Source organism: Oryctolagus cuniculus, chromosome 7 (genome assembly GCF_051225735.1).
Source record: "Oryctolagus cuniculus isolate XC-2025 breed Fujian yellow rabbit chromosome 7, ASM5122573v1, whole genome shotgun sequence".
NCBI classification, from domain to species: domain Eukaryota; kingdom Metazoa; phylum Chordata; class Mammalia; order Lagomorpha; family Leporidae; genus Oryctolagus; species Oryctolagus cuniculus.
In genome coordinates this window covers 47,459,071-47,483,195 of record NC_142873.1, presented here as the reverse complement: position 1 = coordinate 47,483,195, position 24,125 = coordinate 47,459,071, and the positions used below count along the sequence as shown (strand labels likewise).

Below are 24,125 nucleotides of genomic sequence, written 5' to 3'. Positions count from 1 at the left end.
GAAATTGGCTCCTGGCTTTGGATCAGCGCAGCTCTGGCTGTTGTGGCCAGCTGGGGAGTGAACCATCAGATGGAAGACCTCGCTCTTTTTCTCTGCCTCTCCTCTCTCTGTGTAACTCTTTTAAATAAATAAATTAAAAAAAAAAAGTAATTTAAGGACAGCTCATATTAAATGGCTATCTAACAAATGCAAAGACTTCAATAAACTCATTCACCAAAAAGTACTCCTTGTTCCCAACCCTAGATTAGACACCAGACAAAAGGAATCTTTCTATTTTATTAGGTTAAAAAAAAAAAAAAAAAAAAAAAACACAACAAAACCAGTAGGAACTAGGGGAAAAGATGGAGAAAGAGGAGGACTGGGCAAACATCAGAGATGACAAAGGGGGAGAGGCAGGGAGAGGAGAGGGAAAGTCCAAGCAGGACAGTGGCTTCTAAGCACTAGACATCTCTTCATTTGATGACGATTTTCTGGCGCAAGGCTCGGGGCCCAGAGCCAGGGAGTGGCTCAGGAGGTGGGGGGCCAGGGCCCAGGGCAGAGGCAGTGGGCGGCAGTCCGTGGGCAGTGATGTACTTCTTGTAGGCCTCACGGATGATCTTGAAGGCTCGAGCAGTGGCATAGGGTATGTCTGTAACAGGGTCTCGGTATAGAGCTGGACGATGGGTCACTGGACAGACCTCACGAACGGGGACCTTAGGGGGTCGCCCTTGGGGAAACCATTCCTCAAATGTCGCATCATCACTAAAAGTGATGAAGGTACGTGAGCAGCGAGCAGGGGGGATGACGGGTCCAGTGCCAGCATGGGGAGTCAACGTAGAAGCCGTGGGAGCAGGATCAAGTCTGAGGGCAAAAAAACAGAGAAACACAAAGAGCTGAGGAGAGACGATAACAAGACTCGGGAAGAAAACTCACAGGCATGAGGAAGGAGAAAAGGGAGGCAGAGACGTATGAACATTTGAAGACTCTACTAAGGGACAGATGGGAAAAGAAAGCTGTGGGGAGCAACCGGACTAGACTGAGTTACTGGAATTAAGACTTATTCTATGCATCTGCTCTCCCACAACATGGCGCTGGGAGAGAAGTAAACAGCTTCCGCACAGCTGCCTCCAGTTCAACCAATAAACTGTAGGACTTGCTCCTGATTGGAGAGCAGCGTACTCGGCGTGTGGGCAGCCGAGTTGGGATTGGCGGAGGAGGACTATAAAGGAGGAGAGAGACGGCATGCACCAGGAACATCTATGGGGAACATCTAGCTGAAGGAACACCTGTGCAGCCCCCGAGAAGAGCCGGTCGGCGGTGTGCCGCTCCCCTGCGGAAGTGGGGAATGTGGCCAGGGGGAACTGCCCTTCCACGGAGGTGGAAGGGATAGTAGCCAACCCGGGAAGAACCAGCAGCAAACCCGGGGAGGGCCGAGCAGACAAAAGAACAGCGCAGGGTTTAGTGTCGCTCCTCCACGAAGAGGGGGAGCGACAGAAAGCCAACAGAGAGAGAGAGAGAGCGAGAGAGAGAGCGAGAGCGGCCAGACGAGAAAGAATAAAGAGCTGAAGGGAGGCAGGAATTGGGAACCTCCAGGTGTTAGGGAGCAAGCACTGTGTGAGGAAAGCAAGTGAAACAGGGCTGAGAAAACACAGCTGAATACAGATGGGCTCCACTCACCCTTCCACATCGACATTCTCTTCCTTGGGGCCCGGCTCCCCGACAAGCGGTACTGTCACCGAATGGTAGGTGATTATGGGCCCAGGGCACTTCCGCTTCTTGTGAACCTGCTTCTTTTTGTCAGCTTCAAGTCGTTCGTATGTCTCTTCAGGATCAAAGGAAGGAATGAGGGATGGTCAGTTTCCCTTTTTCTCATATCCTATTTCTGTCCCATGGTTTCTCAATCATTTTCCTAACCATCTAGTTATTGCCAATTATACCAGCCAACTAGCCAACTATGGACATCCCCTAAAGCCCCCTGGCAACTTCCAATACCTAAGTTTTCTGGTTTTTTGTTTGTTTGTTTGTTTCTTTGAGAGGCAGAGAGAGACTGATATGCGCAGAAACAGATAAAGACAAAGAGACAGTGCTTCCCTCCACTGGGACACTCCCCAGATGCCTGCAATGAATCCCAGTCGGGGCTGAAGCAGGAAACCAGAAACGCAATCCCACGTGGGCAGCAGGAACCCAGCTACTTGAGTCATCACCACTGCCTCCCAGGGTCTGCATTAGCAGGAATCTGGAATCGGGAGCCTGAGCTGAAAGCCAAACCCATGCACTCTGATGTGGGACGTGGGTGTCTTAACCGCTAGGCTAACTGTTCACCTCTGTTTGTCTCTCCTGACATTCTCTCTGCATCTCATTTCCCAAGCACACTCAGAACTGTGGGACATCAGAGTTAGAAGAGACCCTTTGACAAAGAGCTGTTCACTTCCCCAGATTCAGAATCTCCTCTACAACTGCCGTGTCAACTCACTCCAGCCCCAACAGCACACTACATCATTAAGAGTTCTTTCCGGCCGGTGCCACGGCTCACTAGGCTAATCCTCCGCCTTGCAGCGCTGGCACACCGGGTTCTAGTTCCGGTCGGGGCGCCGGATTCTGTCCTGGTTGCCCCTCTTCCAGGCCAGCTCTCTGCTGTGGCCAGGGAGTGCAGTGGAGGATGGCCCAAGTACTTGGGCCCTGCACCCCATGGGAGACCAGGAGAAGTACCTGGCTCCTGCCATCGGCTCAGCACGATGTGCCGGCGGCAGCGCGCCAGCCACGGTGGCCATTGGAGGGTGAACCAATGGCAAAGGAAGACCTTTCTCTCTGTCTCTCTCTCTTACTGTCCACTCTGCCTGTCAAAAAAAAAAAAAAAAAAAAAAAGAGTTCTTTCCTATTTTGAGCTGACATATACTTTCTGATCAGTTCTCCCTTTTAAGGCCATGAAGGATACAATCTGGCTTCCATATGGGAGTCCTTTAAATGCCGAATGTCCATGTCCCCACTGGGTCCTTCCCAGGCTGATCACAACACCATCACACTGAATCATTCCTCATGCAACACGGTTCTGAGTCACTCCCTTAATTTGGGGATCTCTGTACCTAATATACTCTTCTACTATTGCATTTGTCAGTTTCTGGAAGAGGCTGAAGATGGAAGCCCATTTAAGAGTTTGTTTGATCTGTACGTTTCCAGCAAAAATCTGAATTTGTTAACTGACATTTACAAATTAGGAAATTATGTTAAGTATATAGATTTCTGGTCCTTCGTGAACAATGAGGAAACCTGGCAACCGCAGGTCTGCATTCCCACTGGGTGACAATTAGCTGAGCTAAGCCAATGTTCCTGCTTCAGGCACTCCTCCCCAGCTCACCTCAGTCCCCCGACTGACTACATGCTGCATGTTACCTGCTGGACCGCGTGACACTGCTCTATGATAATTCACTGCTGCTATGAATGTCTCTTCCCTAAGGTGGTGCCTGTGACTCACATTATCTACACATTATCAGGGTCATGCAGCATTCCATACATTACAGGCACTCAGTAAATATTTGTTATTAAGAAATAAATACATCAAACTATTCCTGGTCCTTTTCCTCTAAACGAACTCCAAACTTCTGTGTCCTTAATTGGGGGCACTGTGAACACAATCCTCTAAACTCTGATCATAAAAGGATCCTCTGGGGACAGGCATTTGTTCCGGTGGCTTAAGCTGCTGCTTGGGACACCTGTATTCCACACTGGAGTGCCTGGTTTGAGTTCTGGTTACTCCACTTCCGATCCAGCTTCCTGCTAATGTGCATCCTGGGAGGCAGAAGACGATGGCACGAGTACCTGGGTCCCTGCTGCCCACATGAGAGACCCAGATGGATTTATCGAATCATGGTTGTAGCTTGGCTCTGCCCTGGCTGTTGTGGCATTTGGGGAGTGAACCACTGGATGAAAGCTCTCTCTCTCTGCCTTACAAATAATTTTTTTTTTTCTTCAATAAAAAGGATCCTCTGGAAACCCTCTCCACTGAACCTGTTGCTTTGTCTGTCTTGAGCCATCATTCCAACCTCTGTCTTTCTCTCAAAACCTTCCCTGTACCCTCTGGAAGTCCTGCTCTGTACTCAGCTTACTCGCCCGTATCTTCATGCTCCTCACTTAGCATTCCTTCCACAACTTGCCTTAGGGGACACCTGGTCATCACTGAGGCCAGCACTCTGCAGCCTTCTGGAGCTGCTCATTCTCACTGCACCTGAGTGCAACTGCAGCTTTCTGATCACTACTCTTCTATCCACTTGAGAGCTGTCAAAGTCTAGATTCACTTTTCCCCTTCCTAGTCACCACAGGCACTCCCTTACTCACTCAAGCTTGGGCAGTGGTTTCTACTTTTCCTCTCCACCCCAACTCCTATCACCCTGGTAACTCTGAAGTCCACAGTCACTCTCCTAGAGTGGTCCAAACCGATCAATGTGCACAAAGGATGCAGATTCTAAGTACAGACACCTTGGTGACCTTGTCACTCATGATAGTTCTCAGTCATTATATGTTTTGAGGAGTAGATACTGTTTTAAACTATTGAATTTCTATTATATAGATAAAAATTGCTGGGGCTGGCACTGTGGTATAGCGTGTAAAGCCACTGCCTGCAGTGCCAGCATCCTACATGGGCACCAGTTCAAGTCCCGGCTGCTCCACTTCTGATCCAGCTCTCTGCCATGGCTTGAGAGAGCAGTGGAGGACAGCCTTAGTCATTGGGCCCCTGCACCCCTGTGGGAGACCAGGAGGAAGTTCCTGGCTCCTGGCTTTGTATCAGCACAGCTCCGGCCATTGGCAACCATCTGGGGAGTGAACCAGTGGATGGAAGACCTCTCACTCTCCCTGCCTCTGCCTCTCTGTAGCTTTGCTTTTCAAATAAATAAATAAAACTTTAAAAAATCATATATCCTATTTTAAGGACAATATGAGAAATAAAATCATGAGAATACATCCTGAAGATGTTGGGGCTGACCTTAATCTTTTCCCAATATTGCATTCTTTTGGGGCTGGCGATGTGGCGTAGTAGTTTAATGGCAGTGCCGGCATCCCACATGGGTACCAGTTCAAGTCCCAGCTGCTCCACTTCTAATCTAGCTCTCTGCTATGGCTTAAGTGCTTGGGCTCCTGTACCCATGTGGGAGACCCAGAAGAAGCTCCTGGCTCCTGGCCTTTTTTTTTTTTTTTTTTTTTTTTTTTTTTAGATTTATTTGTTTATTTGAAAGGCAGAGTTACAGAGAGGCAAAGGCAGAGAGAGAAAGTCTTCCATCCATTGGTTCACTCCCCAGATGGCTGCCAATGACTGGAGCTGTGCTGATCCGGAGCCAGGAGCTTCTTCCAGGTCTCCCACTCAGGTGCAAATGCAATATTGGGAAAAGACTGGGCCATCTTCTATGTTTTCTGAGGCCATAGCGAGAGCTGGATCAGAAGTGGAGCAGCCAGGACTCAAACTAGTACCAATATGGGATGCTGGCACTGCAGGTGGTAGCTTTACCCACTATGCCATAGCACTGGCACTGGCTCCTGGCTTTGCATCAGCCCAACTCCAGCCATTGCAGCCATCTGGGGAGTGAGTCAGCAGATGCAAGACCTCTCTCTCTGTCCCTCTTTCTTTCTGTAACTCTGCCTCTCAAATAAATAAAATAAATATTAAAAAAAATTTGTATCCTTTCAGAATCAAGTTATCTAATTTTCAAAAGTATCACTAAATGGGAAAGGGTTGGGACTTAGATATTTCAAGTAAATAATCTTCTACTCCATGGTGAAGTATACATATGTGACTTACACATGTTTATACAAATAATATATACAGGTATATATAAGCCTATATATATATGCATATAGATTTACATATATCCATGCATGGTTGGTAAAAAAAAAAAAGAAAATAGATTCAGAAAGAGACAAAGAATATTATATACTGTAAGTGATTCCACCCACCATTTCATCCAATGAAAAATACATACCAGAGAGCATGTAATGGTAGATGCGAATCTGCCATTTCCTCAGTTTCTCAAGTACCTCCCGTAAGTTGAGATTTACCATTCATAAAGAAATGTATTTTTTACAGTATGTTACTGTACACAACTGTATACCCAGTAGCATCTAAGGTGAAAAGATATTTAAGAATGTGTATTTTTTTAATTTTGTGATCTGAGTAACTCTACTGACTTTCCACTCTCCTGTTTATCATTAAAATAAGCACCGTCATCCATTTGTAAAAAAGGAAAGCAAGGGGCTGGTGCAGTGGTGTAGCGGGTGAAGCCGCTGCCTGCAGTGCCAGCATCCCATATGGGCCTTGGTTTGAGTCCCGGCTGCTCCACTTCTGATCCAGCCCTCTGCTATGGCCTGGGAAAGCAGTGGAAGATGAACTAAGTCCCTGGGCACCTGCATGCATGTGGGAGAGTTGGAAGAAGCTTCTGGCTTTGGATTGGCACAGCTCCAGCCACTGCAGCCAATTGGGGAGTGAAGCAGCAGATGGAAGAACTCTCTCTCTCTGCCTCTCCTTCTCTCTGTGTGTAACTATGACTTTCAAATAAATAAATAAATCTTGAAAAAAAAAAAAAAAGGAAAAGGAAAGCAAGATACAAGTAGGCTAAATAATTTGCCTGCAGTCTTTAACATAAGTGAATAGCAAGACAAGGATTTGAATTCACTTCTACACAACTCTTATTTTATACCAGAGAACCTGAATATGGCTTATTTCTCAGAGCCCTCATAGGGGCCTAGTCCCTTGCTCCTGATCACCTGCTCCATTTCTCCACTCCATTCCTCTGATCTCTTCATCCCAAATCTCTACCTCCCCTGTTCTCTGGTCATCCAGGTCTCACACTCTTCCTCATGCTCCTCAGTCCCTCTGCTGTTCCTGAAATGACAGACTGACCCAGTGAACGTAAGTTGAGCTCCTCTGTGATCTTGGCTTCCCTGAGTAGCTCTTCCTGGGTCAGTGGCCGCTCACAGTGAGGTCCCTTTCGCCGCCGTGACTGGCCCTGTCTCTCCTGTACCCGAAGGAATGTTTGTCGTGTATGCTCAGCTGTAGATTGACGCATGGACTTGCGACCTGGGAAGAATCAGATGGGAAGCAATTTTTGAATTCATATCTATCTCCTTTATCTATTTACCTATCTTAAAATTTTATTTGGAAAGAATTCCAAACTTACATAAAAGTTGCAAAAATAGTACAAAGAAGACACGTGTATTTTTTACCCACACACCAACTGTTAACATTTTGCTCCCTTTGCATTCCATGAATTTTTTCCCTGAATGATCTGAGAGTTAAGCTAGACACATCATGGCTTTAATCTCTACATACCTCAGTGTCTACTTCTTAAGAATAAAGATTTTCCTTACATAGCCAAAGTAAGGTTATCAACTTCAGAAAATGTAATACTGATAAAATAATTCATGACCATTTTCCAGTTTTGTTAATTGACCCAAATGTTGTACTCACTGTCAGAGCCATCATCCTGTAGTTCCAGTGGCAGCAGTGCCTTCTCTTCTCGGGCCTTCTGAGAGCTACCAGCTGGGGTGCTGACCTTTCGAGGCCTCAAACTCTTGAGAGGCTCCTGGGGACAGATTGGAATCAGATACCAGAGAACAGAAGACGTAGGGAGAAAGATGAGGATCTTAACAAGAGAAAACTGGCAACTCTTTACTTAGTATAGAGTTGGTCTTCTGTGTATAAAGTTATTTGGAGAATGGGACTGGGAATGGGAGAGGGAGGAGAGGTGGGAATGTTGGGGGGAAGGTGGGTATGGTGGGAAAAAAATCACTATATTCCTAAAGCTGTACTTATGAAATGCATGAAGTTTGTATTCCTTAAATAAAAGGTTTCTTTCGGAAAATAAATAAATAAATAAATTGTTGTGCACGGTTTAAAAAAAAAAGAGAGGGAGAAAACTGGCACTGTAGAAATGGGGCTGATATGGAGCGTTCTGGGCCTGATGAAGAAGAGAGTAGGAATTCAGAAAGTCCAAGGGAACCAGGAATCCCCTGCACCTTATAGGCTTTGGTAACTACTCGGCGCTTCCGCCTTGGCTCTTCGGCTTCTCCATCACTGGATGGCTCATCCCCTTCATCGATGTCAAAGTCAGAATCCACCTCGTCTTCTGTGTCTGACTGGTCCCCTTGATATTCATCATCTCCCGACTCCTGAGGACACAAGGAGGCGAGGGCTTACTGGGAGCAGACTCGTTAATGCCCCTGCACGCACGAGGAACAGAATTTCTTCACCTTCCTGATAAGGGCTGCCTCACTCTCCTTCCCAACCGAGCTATTCTTTCCTTTTAGGGGAGAAGCCTTCCTAGCCAACCTCTGGTTCTACTGGCACGCCCCTGCAACATCCACAGACAGCCCTCTACCCGCAGAACACTGTGGTAAGTACTGCGGAACAAGAGCATACGGTTTGGTTCCTACCTTCAGTGGGTTCACAGTCTAGTGAAGGACAGGACACAATCAGAAGTTTTAATACACGGCAACACATAAAGTACAACACGGCAACTATGGCAAATCAGAGGAAGGCATATTTGCTACCAGTTGGTGGTGGGAAACGGTCTAAACTTTAATCTTTTAGACCACAAATCAGGAAACTTTTTTCTATAAAGGGCCAGATTAAAACAGGTAGCACAGGAGTAGGTGTAAAGCTGCCATCTGTGATGCTGGCATCCCACATGGATACTGTTTCAAGTTCTGGCTGCTCCACTTCTGATTTAGATCCCTGCTAATGTGCCTGGGAAACCACAGGAGGATGGCCCGAGTGTTTGGACCCTTACATCCATGAGGGAGACCCAGATGAAGCTCTGGGCTTCAGCCTGGCTCAGCCCTAGTCATTGTGCCCATATGCAGAATGAACCAGTATAGATGGAAGATCTCTTCTCTCATTCTCTGTCTCTCCCTCTCTTTCTGTAACTCTTTCAAAATAAGTCTTTAAAAAACAAACAACAACAAAACAGTGGGCCAGATCTGGGGCACAGGTTTTAGTCTGGTGGATAACACTTTAGAATCCAAAAAATGAAAAACAAAAAGTTGGGACCAGCATTGTGATGTAACAGGTAAAGCCACCACCTGCAGTGCCGCCATCCCATATGGGCACTGGTTCGAGTCCTAGCTGCTCCACTTCTGATCCAGCTCTCTGCTATGGCCTGGGAAAGCAATAGAAGATTGCCCAGGTCCTTGGGCCCCTGCACGCACGTGGGAGACCCAGAAGTTCCTGGATCCTGGCTTTGGATCGGCGCAGCTCCAGCTGTTGCGGCCAACTGGGGAGTGAACCATCGAATGGAAGACCTCTCTTTCTCTCTCTCTCTGCCTCTCCTCTCTGTGTAACTCCGACTTTCAAATAAATAAATAAATCTTTTTTAAAAAATAAAGTTTTTATTTTTAAGATTTATTTATTTGAAAGTCGGAGTTACACAGAGAGAGGAGAGGCAGGGAGAGAGAGGTCTTCCATCTGCTGGTTCACTCCCCAGTTGGCCGCAACAGCTGGAACTGTGCCGATCCGAAGCCGGGAGCCAGGAGCTTATTCTGGGTCTCCCACATGGGTACAGGGTCCCAAGGACTTGGGCCATCTTCTACTGCTTTCTCAGGCCATAACAGAGAGCTGGATCAGAAGTGGAGCAGCTAGGAATTGAACTGGCGCCCATATAGGATGCTGGCACTTCAGGCCAGGGCGTTAACACGCTTCACCACAGTGCCGTACCCAAATAAATAAATCTTAAAAAACAACAACAACAACAACAACAACAACAGGAAGGAAGGAAGGAAGGAAGGAAGGAAGGAAGGAAAGAAGGTTGGTTGGTTGGTTTATCTCTGGCAAGAAGCCACCTTTCCACATTGACTATCCTGTAATTGTCCCACTTTGACTATAAGATTTGAAAAGAAGGTTATACTTTGTCTCTGCAGAGGTTTACAATTTCAGGATAATAAACTTTCAGTTTTAAACTGAGGGCCAGGGGCTGGCACTGTGGCACAGTGGGTTAAAGCCCTGGCCTGAGGCGCCGGCATCCCATATGGGCGCTGGTTCTAATCCCGGCTGCTCCTCTTCTGATCCAGCCCTCTGCTATGGCCTGCGATAGCAGTGGAGGATGGCCCAAGTCCTTGGGCCCCTGCACCCACATGGGAGACCTGGAAGAAGCTCCTGGCTTCAGATTGCTGCAGCTCTGGCCGTTGCAGCCATCTGGGGAGTGAATCGGCTGATAGAAGACCTCTCTCTCTGTCTCTACCTCTCTCTGTAACTGTCTTTCAAATAAATAAAATAAATCTTTTTTTTTTTTTGACAGGCAGAGTGGACAGTGAAAGAGAGATAAAGAGAGAAAGGTCTTCCTTCCTTTTCCATTGATTCACCCTCCGATGGCCGCTGTGGCCGTGTGCTGCGGCCAGCTCACCACACTCATCTGAAGCTAGGAGCCAGGTGCTTCTCCTGGTCTCCCATGCGGGTGCAGGGCCCAAGGACTTGGGCCACCTCCACTGCACTCCCAGGGCACAGCAGAGAGCTGGCCTGGAAGAGGGGCAACCAGGACAGAATCCGGCGCCCCAACCAGGACTAGAACCTGGTGTGCCGGCACCGCAGGCAGAGGATTAGCCTATTGAGCCTCGGTGCCGGCCTAAAATAAATCTTAAAAACAAAACAAAACAAAAAAAAACACCTGAGGGCCAATGATTTTCAACTACCTCCTCCTTACTTGTCCCAGCATGATAATCACTGTTGAGGTAAAGTTACTGAGAAAAATAGGTAGAAGGGTAAAAAGTACGTACAAAGTATATTTAAGAAAGTTACAGAGCTCAGTTTGATGAGCTGGAGTAGAAAATCTGAAGCGTTAGCTCTAATGTAATATACATTAGGGCTAGAATGGCAGCCACCTTGGAAAGAAAGTGGGGAAAAAGCCCAAACACTTTAGGAAAGAGGAGTCGACTGGGCTCAACACCTCAGACTTGCAGCTCTTTCTCCAATCAGTGATGCAGATTTGTCCATTAATCAACAAATGGGGGGCTGGCGCTGTGGCGTAATGGGTAAAGCTGCTGCCTGCAGTGCCGGCATCCCATTTGGGCTCTGGTTCGAGTCCTGCCTGCTCCACTTCCAATCCAGCTCTCTGCTATGGCCTGGGAAAGCAGAAGACAGCTTGAGTTCTTGGGCCCCTGTACCCATGGTGGGGGACCCAGAGGAAGCTCCTGGCTTCAGATCGGTGTAGCTCCGGCCATTCCAGCCAATTGGGGAGTGAACCAGTGGATGGAAGTCCTCTCTCTGCCTCGCCTTCTCTCTGTGTGTAACTCTGAGTTTCAAATAAATAAATAAATCTTTAAAAAAAGTCAACAAATGGTTGACACTCCAAGCCAGCCAGAATTCAATCTTGCACTCACAACTACCATTTCCTCCCCACTGATCTCTGTGAAAGACAGCCTAGGAACACATTAATCCCCTGGGCTTGACTCTAACCTGGTAGTAAGCCATCTCCAGAGAGCAATAGATCAACTTCATATTAGTTTAGTGCCTAATCAAAATGCTTTCAACAAATTAAGAATTACTATTCCCGTATCTTTTATCCAGTCATTTATAAATGACTGGATAACAGAATGTTTTTATATCACCTACAGGGTGGGGTTATATAACCACCCCGTTACTTCATATTTATATATATATGTATATGTATATATGTATACATATATATATTTATGTATTTTTTAAAAAAATTCACTTTATTTGAAAGGCACAGGAGCTAGTGCTGTGGCATAGCAAGTGAAGCCACTGCCTGCAGTATCGGCCTCCCATATGTGCACCAGTTTGAGTCCCAGCAGCTCCACTTCCAATCCAGCTCTCTGCTATGGCCTGGGAAAGCTGTAGAGGATTGTCCAAGTCCTTGGGCCCCTGTACCCATGTGGGGGACCTGGAAGAAGTTCCTGGCTTTGGATCGGCTCAGCTCTGGCCATTGCAGCCATTTGGGGAGTCAGCAGATGAAAGGCCTCTCTTTCTCTTTCTGTAACTCTGATTTTCAAGTAAATAAATAAAATCTTAAAAACAAAAAAAGAAATGCACAGTTAAAGAGAGAGAGGTAGGGAGACAAAGATCTTCCATGTGCTGGTTCACTCCCCAAACGGCCGATATGGCCAGGGCTAGGCCAGACCAAAGTCTGGTTTAAGTTGGAACTGGTTTAAGTTCTAGTTGCTCTGCTTCCAATCCAACTTCCTGCTAATGTGCCTGGGAAAAGCAGTGGAGGATGGTTCAAGTCCCCAGATTCTTACACCCATGTGGGAGACCCAGAAGTTCCTGGGTCCTGGCTTTGGCCTGGCTCAGCCCCAACTGTGGTAGCCATTTGGGGAGTGAACCAGTGGAGGGAAGACCTCAAAAAAAAAAAAAAAAAAAAAAAAGTAATAAATTTTCCCTAGAGTTTTATGCTGAATAGGTTTGTCTCTCTAAAAGAACACGTATGCGTCTTTCTTACCGTAAAAAGAAATTTAGTTTGGCTAAGTAAGCCACAAAACTCACAGCTAAATTTAATATCAATTGCTCTTACCATTTTAGCATAGGCTCCTGGTACAATGACTTATGATCTGTCTCTATTTTTACTGTTCCTACTTTTTGTTTATATCATAAGCCTCTTTAAATCCTTTTTGGAAGCATGAAGAGTACATATTAAATAACGACTCGTAAAATGACAGAAATAGGAAAATGACTTTGGAGGAGGGATGAGAAAGTTCTATTTTAAACTACTTGGTTAGGCTTGTGTAAGTAATGACTCCCAGAAAGTCACTGAGCCTTGTGGGTGCTATTTTCTTAATATCTCTTGAACTCTCCCATCCATGTTTCCTGCCCCCTTCAAACCATTCCCCCATGTCCCTTATTACAGAGTAACAGTTCTGAAGTACAAATTTAATCTCAGAAATTTGATGACTCTTCTCAATCTTCTGGATGAAGAGCGAAATTCCTTACTGTGGCTCTCAGGGACCTATGTGATCCAGCTCATGCTCACTGCCTCCAGCCTTACCAGTGTTTATTCTTCCTTCAGGATAGAAAATAAAAGTAAACTTGCAGGTCCCAGATCAGGATCCCAGTGCCTGTCCACACTGTGCTCCAACCCCTTCCTGGAATAATCTTTCTCATTCCCTGTTCTCTGTTCTTCATCCAGTCAAGTCCTACTACTCATACTTTCTTTGCTTAAACATCATCCCCACAGGGATCCTTATCCTGAGCAACAACTCTGGATCCTACACGTTCCCGTAACATGTTTATCGCACAGAATTTTAAGAGACTGTAAACCCGGTCAGTCCCTCCCCCCGACCCCGAATCTGGATATATAAGGACAGAGAAGTGTTTTTAACACTGTGTAGATCTATCACCACCCACCGCCACACTCCATGTGTTCAATATGTATCAACTGCACAGGTTCAGGAAGTAAGAATGTAGCAAGTGTCAGCCCAATCCTGACACTGGACCACCGACGGGAAGAGTAACATTTGAAGAAAGACTACCTGTAACTTTACAGAAGTTACAATCTAACAGAAAACTATAAACAAATAAGCAAGCCAAGTCTATTTACAAACTTCACAGAAACAGCTTCTGGGACGGAAGTCATTGGAGAAGTTTTTAGAACAGTCACGGAAGGGTTATCTAGGAAAACATTGACACTGGGGCTCGAAATTTGAAAAAAGGGTAGCCTAAGAGCCCCGGTTTTCTGGAGCGGCTTCCTCTGCATACTCCATACTCCTCTGCATAACCCAGCAGTGCGCCAAACAGCACAAATACATACCAAGGGACTGCCTACGATGTGCCTTCCGCATGCTAGACGTCACAGTGCAGAGAAACTGGAGATGTGCACTGTAGGTTTCTACCACACTGCGGGGTGCCTCCAGAGGGCTTCTCCATCCCTGACCTCCACCCCCACCCCAACCCGGCCAAGGGTTGTCTCTTCCAGGACTCCACTGCACCCCCTCCCACCCACCCTGACTCGAGTATCAGCTCCCAGAGCTCCTCGGTAGAGATTCCCCGCCCCCTTCTTCTTTGTCCAGGGTTTTTCCTTGCAAGACTCCTTCTCTTCGCTTCCTCCCTTCCCTCTTCCTGGGCCCGCTTCTTGCCTCTGTGAAACCCCCATAAGTCGTCTGGTAGAACTCATCTTCTTCCTCTGCCTCCAGGAGCCCAGAGAGCCGGTTCCCAGCGGTCTTCCGGGGGGCCCGGCCCCCAGCCAAACTCATATCGCCTACGGAGACTGCGCCGCCACCAGCGGCCCCTCACCCAGCTCGGTTCTCGGAGCTCGGTACTCGACACCACTACCTGCGGGAGGGAGGCCTCAGCTGGCGGAAGTCAGGCGTCAGGCAGAAGCAGTAGAACATCGATGCCTTCTGGTCCCGCCCCCTACAGCCCTCTTTACCTTTCAGCCCCGCCCACTCTGGCGCTGAGCCTCCAAGCCACCTCCGACCTGTCTTGCTGAATGAGTATATGCCGTGCCCGTGACACCAAGACTAAGTACAGACTTTGTAGTGAACAAGTTTTTTTTTTTTTTTAAGATTCATTCATTTATTCATTTGAAAGGCAGAATTATAAAGACAGAGAGGGATCTTCTATCAGCTGGCTTACTCCCCAAATGGCCATAATGGCGGGGGCTGGGCCAGGCTGAAACCAGGAGCCGGAAACTCCATCGGGGTCTCACGTGGGTGGCAGGAGCCCCAGCACTCCAACCTTCCTTTACTCTTCTTCCCAAGCGCATTAGCAGGGAGCACTACTGGAAGTGGAGCAGCTGGGACTTGAACTGGCGCTCAAATGGGATGCTGGCATTGCAGGTGGTGGCTTAACCCACTGGGCCACAAGGCTGACCCCAACAAATATGCTTTCAGAGGTCATGTTTCTATGTTCCAGTCTTTCATTCTGCTGTAGGTAGTAACTTTTCTAAAAATGGAATTAATCTTCTCCTCAAAAATCTTTAATGGAGGCTGGCGTTGTGGCCCACTGCCTGCAACAGCGGCATCCCATATCGGTGCCAGTTTAATTCGCAGCTGCTCCATTTCTAATCCAGCTGCCTGCTAATTTGCCTGGAAAAAGATAGGCCCCTTCCACGCAGGTGAGAGAACAGACCGGTGCGCCTGGTTTTGGCCTGGCCCAGCCCTCGCTGCTGTAATTGTTTGGGAGAGAACCAGCAGATGGAGGAGTCATCGCTCTTTGTTTCTCCCTCTCTCTCTCTGTAACTCTGCCTTTCAAATAAATAAATCTTTTTTAAAAAATGAACTTATCTTTTTTTAAAGATTTATTTGAGAGAGTTACAGAGGGAGAGAGAGAAAGAGAGAAAGGTCCACCATCTGCTGGTTCATTCCCCAAATGGCTGCAATGGCCAGAACTGAGCCTATCTGAAGCCAGGAGCTTCTTCCAGGTCTCCCATGTGGGTGCAGGAGCCCAAGGACTTGGGCAATCTTCCACTGCTTTCCCAGGCCACAGAGCTGGATTGCAAGTGGAGTAGCCAGGACTTGAACCAGTGTCCACAAGGGATGTCAGCACTGCAGGTGGAAGCTCCACCCTCTAGACCACAGCGCCAGCCCCTAAATAATTTTTTTTTAAATCTTTAATGACTCGGGCCGGCGCCGCAGCTCACTAGGCTAATCCTCCGCCTGCGGCGCCAGCACACCGGGTTCTAGTCCCGGTCGGGGCGCCGGATTCTGTCCCGGTTGCCCCTCTTCCAGGCCAGCTCTCTGCTGTGGCCAGGGAGTGCAGTGGAGGATGGCCCAAGTCCTTGGGCCCTGCACCCCATGGGAGACCAGGAGAAGCACCTGGCTCCTGCCATCGGATCAGCGCGGTGCGCCGGGCCGCAGCACGCTGGCCGCGGCAGCCATTGGAGGGTGCACCAACGGCAAAGGAACACCTTTCTCTCTTCTCTGTCTCTCACTGTCCACTCTGCCTGCCAAAAAATAAAAAAAATTAAAAAAAAAATCTTTAATGACTCATCTACAGGATAAAGTCCAAAATTCTCAAGGCATAAAACATGGTGTTATGGCTAAGAACACAGTTTGAGTTTGAGCTTTAAGATCTAACTGCATGACCTTGAATGAGTTACTTTGTTTGAATGTTTTCTCACCTGTAAAGTAGGACTAAGAATAATATCCATGTTTTAAAGACTGTTGAGAAGATTCAGAGATATGATCCTTGAAAACTGCTTGACACAGTGTTTAGTGATCCTGTAGTAAAAAGTTCGGAGGTGATAACTACTATTACTATGGCATTCACGATCCTTCGTAATTTAGCCTCTCCCTGTCTATCTAGCCTCACTGCTTGCCACGTCATCCTATTCCAGCATCACTCCCCTGACACACCCAACTGTCATGCCTCTGTGCCGGTCCTCCTTAGAATCCCTTTCATTTCTACATGGCAAAATTCTAATTTTATGGGACAGTGAAGTCTTCCTGAACACTAATTCCTTTCTTTCCAGGCACAGTTGCCATAAATCAGATACAGCATGTCTGCCGGATTCTTTGGAATAGTTAATCTCAAATGGTCTGTGGCATTGTCAAAACTAGGAATCATCTTCTGTTCCCATCTTTTTTTTAATTTTGAAAATATGGTTCTCAAGCCATTGCACAGTGCATACTCTAAAATGACACTGATTTGTGTGTATGGGCCCGTGTTGTGGAGCATTGGGTTAAGTTGCCACCTACAGTGCCTGCATCCCATATGAGTATCTGTTCAAGTCCCAGCTGCTCCACTTCCAATACAGCTCCCTGTTAATGTGCCTGGGAAAACAACAGAAGATGGCCTAAGTCCTTGGGTTCCTGTCACCTGTGTGGGAGAACCAGGTGAAGCTCCCGGCCCCTGGCTTTTGGCCTGGCCCAGTACTAGTCATTGCAGTCATTTGGGGAATGAACCAGTGGATGGAAGATCTCTCTCTCTGCCTCTACCTCTCTGTAACTTGGCCATTCAAATAAATAAATAAATCTTTAAAAAAAAAAAAAGATTTGTGTGTCTTTCCTCCTCATTAGTTTAAGATCTTTTCGAAAGCAAGGGGTTTATCTTCATTTCTGTATACTAGGAACGCTCATAGTACCTCAGACACAGCTGGGGCTAAATAATAATTCAGTGAATGAATGACTAAGTGAATAAAGTACCCATCCTCTTATTCTTGCCTCTGCACTGCTCTTGCCAATAACCAGCCCCTTCATCCCGAGCTTAGGAACCGCTTTACACCTTGGAGGATGCCTTAATAAGATTGTGTGTGCATATTCACGTGCACTTAAGTCTGTGTGTGTGGCTCTCTTATAGGCTCACCACATTGCCCTCATTTCCCAAAGTACGTATTTAGTCAACTCCCTTTTCCGTTTCCTTGGGGGCATTAAGCCAACATGTCCTGTTCTGCCCCTGCTTCCACACCCTGCCACGTCACCCCAGTTTTGCTATGCCAGGAATGTTACTGGAGAAGAGTGGCTGCGTGACTCAGAGGGCACCCTAGGGAGTAGAAGCAGGGACAAAGTGTAGGAGAAGAAGATGGAAGATACCTGCTTCTAAAACGCCCATAACTCTACTTTTGCCTGCATCTAGCCATCCAGTCAGGAGACATGCTGTGACAGGCACTGTTCTAGATGCTTGAGATAGAAAAATGGATAAGATGTGATCTTTGCTCTCAAGAGTTCAGTCTTATAAGGGAGATAAACAGGTAAACAGATTGAGATAATACAAGGTAGTATGTGGAACAGTTTTGTTTTTTTTTTTGTTTTTTTTTTTTTTTTTTATGGTGCACAGCAATAAACAAAGACCCATAAGAAGCTTCAAGAAAATAGGGATTTCTTCTTTTAGGAGGGGTGAAATCAAATTCACAGATCAGATGCCAGGGAGGAGATTCCCCTCTTTGAAGATTTTGGTCATTCAGGAATTTATTGGCTACTTCTCATGTTTAAATAACAAACAGCTTTGTCTGCATTAGCTAATTTGTAAAGTAACTCAGGGAACTGTAGCAACCCCATGTCTTTTCTGGAAACAAGAATAATTTATCAAGAAATATTTATTTACCGAAGGTCAATGAGCCAAATCTTGTACCCCACACCGTCTAGTTCCTGTCCTGTTTAGTTGGGTGGGAAATGTAGGAATTGGCCACCATAAAGTGTCAATATGACACAATACCACTGCTGTAGATAATCCAATCCTTTGAAGTTCGTCTACCTTTAATATCCAAAGGAAGACCAATTAGCCAGCAGGTGGCAGCAAGGAAACAATTATTTCAGATCTTGATGAGGGAGTAGAAGGCTGAGATAAACGCATAGAGGATATTCTACAAATTTTGGAGGTCCTAGGTTCCTACGTGGGCCCATTGGACATCTAGATAGATGATAACCAAACCACTTTTGGGATTACAAAGCCTAGGATTTCCCCATTGCTGGGCTCCTAATCTGTGCAGTCACAGGAGGAGCTTGCGATACAAGAGTGAACCACACGGTCCTGGCTCTCCCTACAGAGACAGACGAGTCTTCAGGTTGCCCGCTAGTGCTCACACCTCCAGAGACCTTTGTCAGCACTAAGCAGTTAGTACGAAGTCTAGAATGGGGCTGGGAGGGAGATTTCCTGTGTATCTAGATGCCCTTTGGAGCATGGATCTTTGACTGCTGCCGGCTAAGGGCCTGGATCGCGGGAAGGCTGTCATACGGTCTGATCACCTTGTGTGGCTCCTTTGAACAGGCCTTTATATATTCATTTATGGCCTATTTACTGACTTCCGTCACTGTGCCCAGCACTGTTTGAGGCAAACAAAACATAGATCTATTTCAAATGTCACTAGGAGGAAAGTAAGGCACGCACGCACGTTAAATCAAACAGTAAACAAGGTAGTAAACCCGGAAAAGTGCTAGGAAGATTTTAGGGGCATACATCGTTTTTGCGATACTCGACTGTTTAACGTCTGTGCCTTGAAACCAGCGGTTCTGTCCGTAGTTCTTTCCCGGGCTGGGAACTGAAGAGGACCGGCCGGGTCGACTCGCGTCCGGAGCTCAGAGCCCCCATCACGGGGTCCTCTCAAAGCGCTGCCCCGCCGAGCCACCGTAGGAGCAGTCAGCCGGCTGGCGCGCGCATGTCTTCTTCACCCGAGAAGGCGTTAGGGCGGGAGCTACTCGCCTCACGTGACCACCAAGAGTCTCCTGATTGGCTTTACTCCTCTGTCCTCGCCACTGAGTGGAGCGCGGAGATGATTGGGCGCATGCGCAGTGCGCGGATTTCCTTAGCCACCCGAGTGGAGCGGTGGGGTTGGGCGATAAACAGGCTGTGGCTAGGAAGGAGGGGGCGGGGGCGTTCGCTGCTCCGGGACCTCTCATGCTTCGTTTTTCTTTTAGGTGTGGTTTAGTCCGGACGTGGGGTCTCGGCAGCCAGCTTGAGGCTACTCCCTTGTGAAAGGCGAAAGCAGCTCCTGCGGAAGGCGGTTGAAGTTACGTAGGGGGCACGAGACAGGAGTTCTCCCCCCATGCTAGGCGAATGGTGCGGCCCTGAGCTGGTCCAGGAGTTGGCTGGACGAGTCTGAGAGGCCCCAGAGGGGGCGGGAAAGTGGCCTTCAGAACGTGGGTTTTGTGAAGAGACGTGGGGAAGATTCGATTCCGAGAAGAGGAAGAGCCCGATTCACAGGGAGCGAGGACGCTGACGGGGAGGGGGCTGCCAAGATGGCGTCGGCCTCTTCTGGGCCGTCGGCGGTCGGGTGTTCAGCCTTGGATTCCGGGATCCCTTCCAGCACCTCGATCTCAGGTAAGCCGGGCGGGGCGTGGGCAGGAGGCTGGTGAGGGCTGTGCGGTGGGGGGAAGAGCAAGACGTGGGAGGGCACCTGTGGCTGGGAATGTCCGAGGGATTCCCGGTAAGGAGGACGGAAGGCTGGACTTTCAACTAGGACGCTTTTCTGAGTGGGCAGGGGGGAGTGTTAGGAAAATGGAGGCCTGTTGCGTGAGGGGAGCTGCTTGGCGTGGGAGGCAGGTCAGTTTCAAGTTGATGGTGGAGTTAGCTGGATGAAAATGTCGAAGAGAAGCCATGGAACTTAAAAGGTATGGAAAAGCCGTTGGACCCTTTCTCGATTACTGGGAAAGTGAGGGAATTAGGAGTTTTGTTGGATGTGGGAGTTACTTGAACTTTTTCAGAGACCCCTTACTGCGTCATTCCTTCACACTTGCCCCCCCCCCTCGTTTTCTATGACTGCTTTGGTGAGTGCTGTCTCTAGATTGGCCCAAGTTTGGGAAATAATGAGAAGTTTTGTGAGAGCCGGAGGAATGTGGGAAAATCGCATTAAAACAGCTGGAGAAGATGGACTGGAGTCTGCAGGTGCAGTAGGGAAGTGATGTTGGGGATAATGCCTGAGAAAGAAGGATGGGTGTGTGTGTGTGCGCGCTCCAAGTGCTGGAGGGGAATGTTGCATAATAGGAAATGGATGGGAAGAATGCTTGGGATGTGTCAGGAAACTGGAACTTGGAGAATGGAGCCAGAGAATATAGAGAGCTTCGGGTAGTTGGGAGCTAAGGAAGGCGGAGGGAGGGCTGAGGGGGCCCACAAGAAAAGCAGCAGATTTTGCGGAGGAGGGAAAATGTGTCGGGGTGTGGGGGGGTGGTATGTGAGTCAGACACTGTTCTAGAGCTTCTGTCAGAAATGTCTTGGAGTCCCTCAGTGACTGCTGCCTTTGTGCTGAACGGGAGAGGCTGTCAGATGCTGGATACTTGACTTGAGATTTTGACATTACCTTTGCCCTAGATTGCGTCCTTGCCTAAGTAGATGGTTCCACCTTAAACATTCCAGTTCAAGTGAGGGGAATTCATAGTCGCAAGTATCTTCTTCATAAGCTGTAGTTTTATTTATGTGCATCTCTTTTTAGTTTCTTGAGACGATTTTTCCCTTACAAAATATTAGAGGGCTGCAACAATTCAGGCTATATTCCAGGCACTTAAAAGGATAAGGTAAAAGTGATAGAATTTTTATATAGTAACTTTATTTTTAAAGATTTTATTTATTTATTTGACAGAGTTACAGACAGTGAGAGGGAGAGAGAGAGAGAGCTCTTCCATCTGCTGGTTCACTCCCCAGATGGCCGCAGCTGCCGGAGCTGTGCTGATCCGAAGCCAGGAACCAGGAGCTTCTTCTAGGTCTCCTATGTGGGTGCAGGGGCCCAGGGACTTGGGCCATATTCTGCTGCTCTCCCAGGCCATAGTAGAGAGCTGGATTGGAAGTGGAGCAGCTGGACTCGAAGCATATGGGATGCCGGCACTGCAGGCAGCAGCTTTATCTACTACGTCACAGTGCCGGCCCCTATAGTAACTTCTTAACTTGAAACCTGTTTCTCCTGCTCCACAACCCAGAAGGAAGAATGGTTGTGTTTGGTCTTTAATCAGATTTTTCAACCATCAAGTCATGTATTCTCTCTGTTAGGAACCAGAAACCAGGTTAAATCTTAAAAGCAGTGTTTATGTCCCACAGTTTGAGTCTCATGAGGTACCTACCGACCAGGCAGGTTTAGGAGTAATAAGGAATTATTTGATATATTTTTCTCCTCTTCTGCCTCTACTCCAATTTCAGATAGTCTTTATATTTTTTAGATGTTACTATTTAATATTTTTATGTTTAGTGCCAGATCTAGGGTTACCAGTTATAAATGTTTTTGTGTTTTCAGCAGAAGGTCTAAAAATACATTTCAGTGAAACTTACAGCTCCTTGACTCTTAGTGTGTTTATATATTAAGTAAAGATATAAACAAAGTCTGAGTTAGAAATAAATTGCCTGGGGGTGCCACTCTGGCACAGTGGGTTAAGCCACCACCTGTAGCGCCATTGCAAATAGGCTCTTGTTCAAGTCCTGCTATTTCACTTTCGATCCAGGTCCCTGCTAGGGTGGCTGGGAAAGCTGTGAAAGAAGGTCCAAGTACTTGAGCCCCTGCACCTGGGTGGGAGACCAGGATGAAGCTCCTGGCTTTGGCCTGGCCCAGCCCTGGCCTGTTTTGGTCATTGGGGGAGTGAGCCAGTGGATCAAAAATTCTGTCTCTGTTTCTCTCTTTCTCGCTTGTGGCCCTGGCCTCTCTCTCCCTCTTCCCTCTCTGTAACTTCTGCCTTTCCAATAAATACATAAATACGTTTTAAAAACTGCCTGATTACTTTTTTTAAAAAAAGATTTATGTATTTATTGGAAAGGCAGAGTTACAGAGAGACAGAGACAGAGGGAGGAAAGGAGAGAGCGAAGTCTTCCATCCACTGGTTTCCTCCCCAAATGGCCACAACAACTAGCACTGGGCCAGGCCGTATGCCAGGAGCCAGGAGCTTCTTCTGGGTCTCCTACGCAGGTGCAGGGTCCCAAGGACTTGGGCCATCTTCTTTCCCAGACCATAGCAGAGAGCTGGATTGGAAGTGTGGAATCAGGACTTGCACTGGCGCCCATAGGCCCTGCAGGCTGTGGCTTTACCCCTTATCTTTTGTTTTGTAGGTCCTCCTGTGCTCCTTTGACTTCTGGAACAGCTGGATTAAGAAAAAATTCTTTTTGTAAATAAACCTGAAAACATTATACTTATTGTATGCGATACGCAGTGTTGCCTTTTCTTGTGTATCTGCATGTTCGCTTATTTTTAAAAATTTATTTTCATTTTTTTTAAAAGGCAGAGAGAGAGATATATCTTCCGCTGGTTCATTCTCCAAATGCTCACAACAACCAGGGCTGGGCCCTAACCAGACCAGTACCCAGAACCCAATGCATGTCTCCTGTATGGGTGGCAGAGGCCCAAGTACTTGAGTCATTATCATTGCCTCCTAGGTTGTGCATTAGCAGGAATCTGGATCAGAAGCCAGTGGAAGAGCTAGAACTTGAACCAGGCTCTCAAGATGAGGGATATGAGCATCCCAAGCAGCATTTTAAATACTGCAGTACTGCACCAATTGCCTGCTTCAGTAAATTTAATAGAATTTTTTCTTTTAAAGATAGGTTTTTGAATTGTATAGCATGTTTGATTCTAGTGCAGAAAAGGTTAAGGGTTTTATTTGTGATTAGGGGAGAGTGCTTTTCTGTTGGGATGGTGACAGGGGAATTAGGAAATTGGCAAAAATAAGTAGTGGCTTATGATCTCCTGAGTTGTTAAAGACTCGAGGCTAGCCTTGTAGAAATCAAGGGAGGAAAGCCAGAAAGTCAGGTTCATGTGTTTTACCCATCCTGAAACCGGTTTTTTGTTCTTGGATGTTTCACTGAAATCCTAAAGACATGATTTTCTCTCTCTCTCTCTCTCTCTCTTTTTTTTTAATTTTTTTTGAGAGACAGAGTGGACAGTGAGACAGACAGAAAGGTCTTCCTTTGCTGTTGGTTCACCCTCCAATGGCTGCCGCAGCCAGTGCACCGCGCTGATCCGATGGCAGGAGCCAGGTGCTTCTCTTGGTCTCCCAAGCACTTGGGCCATCCTCCACTGCACTCCCGGGCCACAGCAGAGAGCTGGCCTGGAAGAGGGGCAGCCGGGACAGAATCTGTTGCCCCGACTGGGACTAGAACCCGGTGTGCCAGCGCTGCAGGCGGAAGATTAGCCTATTGAGCCATGGCACCGGCCATGATTTTCTCTTGATGTAGAAAGTGGATGTGAAATGACTGTCATAGTTCAGGGACAGATTGACAGTTTTTGATAAGGCATTCATAACCTTTGAGTTCAGAAAATTGGGGGACATTCAAATTAAGGAATTATTTTGTCCGTAATAAACCCTTATCTAAATTGTTAAAGCATTGGGCTGCAGCTGGTCTTCTGTACAGCTGACAAGTGAACTGCAGAGGATAGAGCAAGCCATAAGTTCTAAGAGATGTTTAACATTTTTTCCAATGGAATTGTTACTGTGTTTGAATTTGGATGAGACTATTATAAATGAAATCAGCTTACAGTAACCATAATCATGTTCTTTTTTTTTTTTTTTTTTTTTTTTTGAGAGGCAGAGTGGACAGTGAGAGAGAGAGACAGAGAAAGGTCTTCCTTCTGTTGGTTTACCCCACAATGGCCGCTGCGGCCGGCGCGCTGCACTGATCAGGAGCCAGGTGCTTTTCCTGGTCTCCCATGCGGGTGCAGGGCCCAAGGACTTGGGCCATCCTCCACTGCATTCCTGGGCTACAGCAGAGAGCTGGCCTGGAAGAGGGGCAACCAGGACAGAATCCGGCATCCAAACTGGGACTAGAACCCGATGTGCCGTCGCTGCAAGCGGAGGATTAGCCTATTGAGCCG

The 24,125-nt window shown here is 47.2% G+C and overlaps 2 protein-coding genes across 12 annotated transcripts in view; one reads left to right on the top strand and one right to left on the bottom strand.

Annotated features, from left to right (window-relative positions):
- Nucleotides 1-262: 262 nt before the first annotated feature.
- On the bottom strand, nt 263-14,160 carry VPS72 (vacuolar protein sorting 72 homolog). Of its 2 annotated transcripts, none has more exons than XM_089336712.1 (6): nt 13,719-13,889; nt 7,981-8,133; nt 7,433-7,547; nt 6,866-7,042; nt 1,657-1,801; nt 263-840 (listed from the first exon to the last, which is right to left on the bottom strand). In XM_089336712.1, exons 4-6 carry the CDS (start codon nt 7,029-7,031, stop codon nt 453-455), a joined length of 699 nt encoding a protein of 232 aa, XP_089192838.1. In that variant the 5' UTR covers nt 7,032-7,042; nt 7,433-7,547; nt 7,981-8,133; nt 13,719-13,889; the 3' UTR covers nt 263-452.
- Nucleotides 14,161-19,100: 4,940 nt separating this feature from the next.
- Nucleotides 19,101-24,125, top strand: part of PIP5K1A (phosphatidylinositol-4-phosphate 5-kinase type 1 alpha) — a 47,873-nt gene continuing 42,848 nt past the window's right edge. For 5 of the 10 annotated variants that reach the window (XM_089299948.1, XM_070077715.2, XM_051858709.3 and 2 more), the window contains exon 1: nt 19,128-19,663. In XM_089299948.1, coding sequence (XP_089156074.1) covers nt 19,582-19,663 — 82 coding nt within the window. In that variant the 5' untranslated portion in view covers nt 19,128-19,581. Of the gene's footprint in view, nt 19,664-24,125 lie in introns of all 10 variants that reach the window. The other 5 variants (XM_089299947.1, XM_089299945.1, XM_089299942.1 and 2 more) reach the window with 3 other exon arrangements.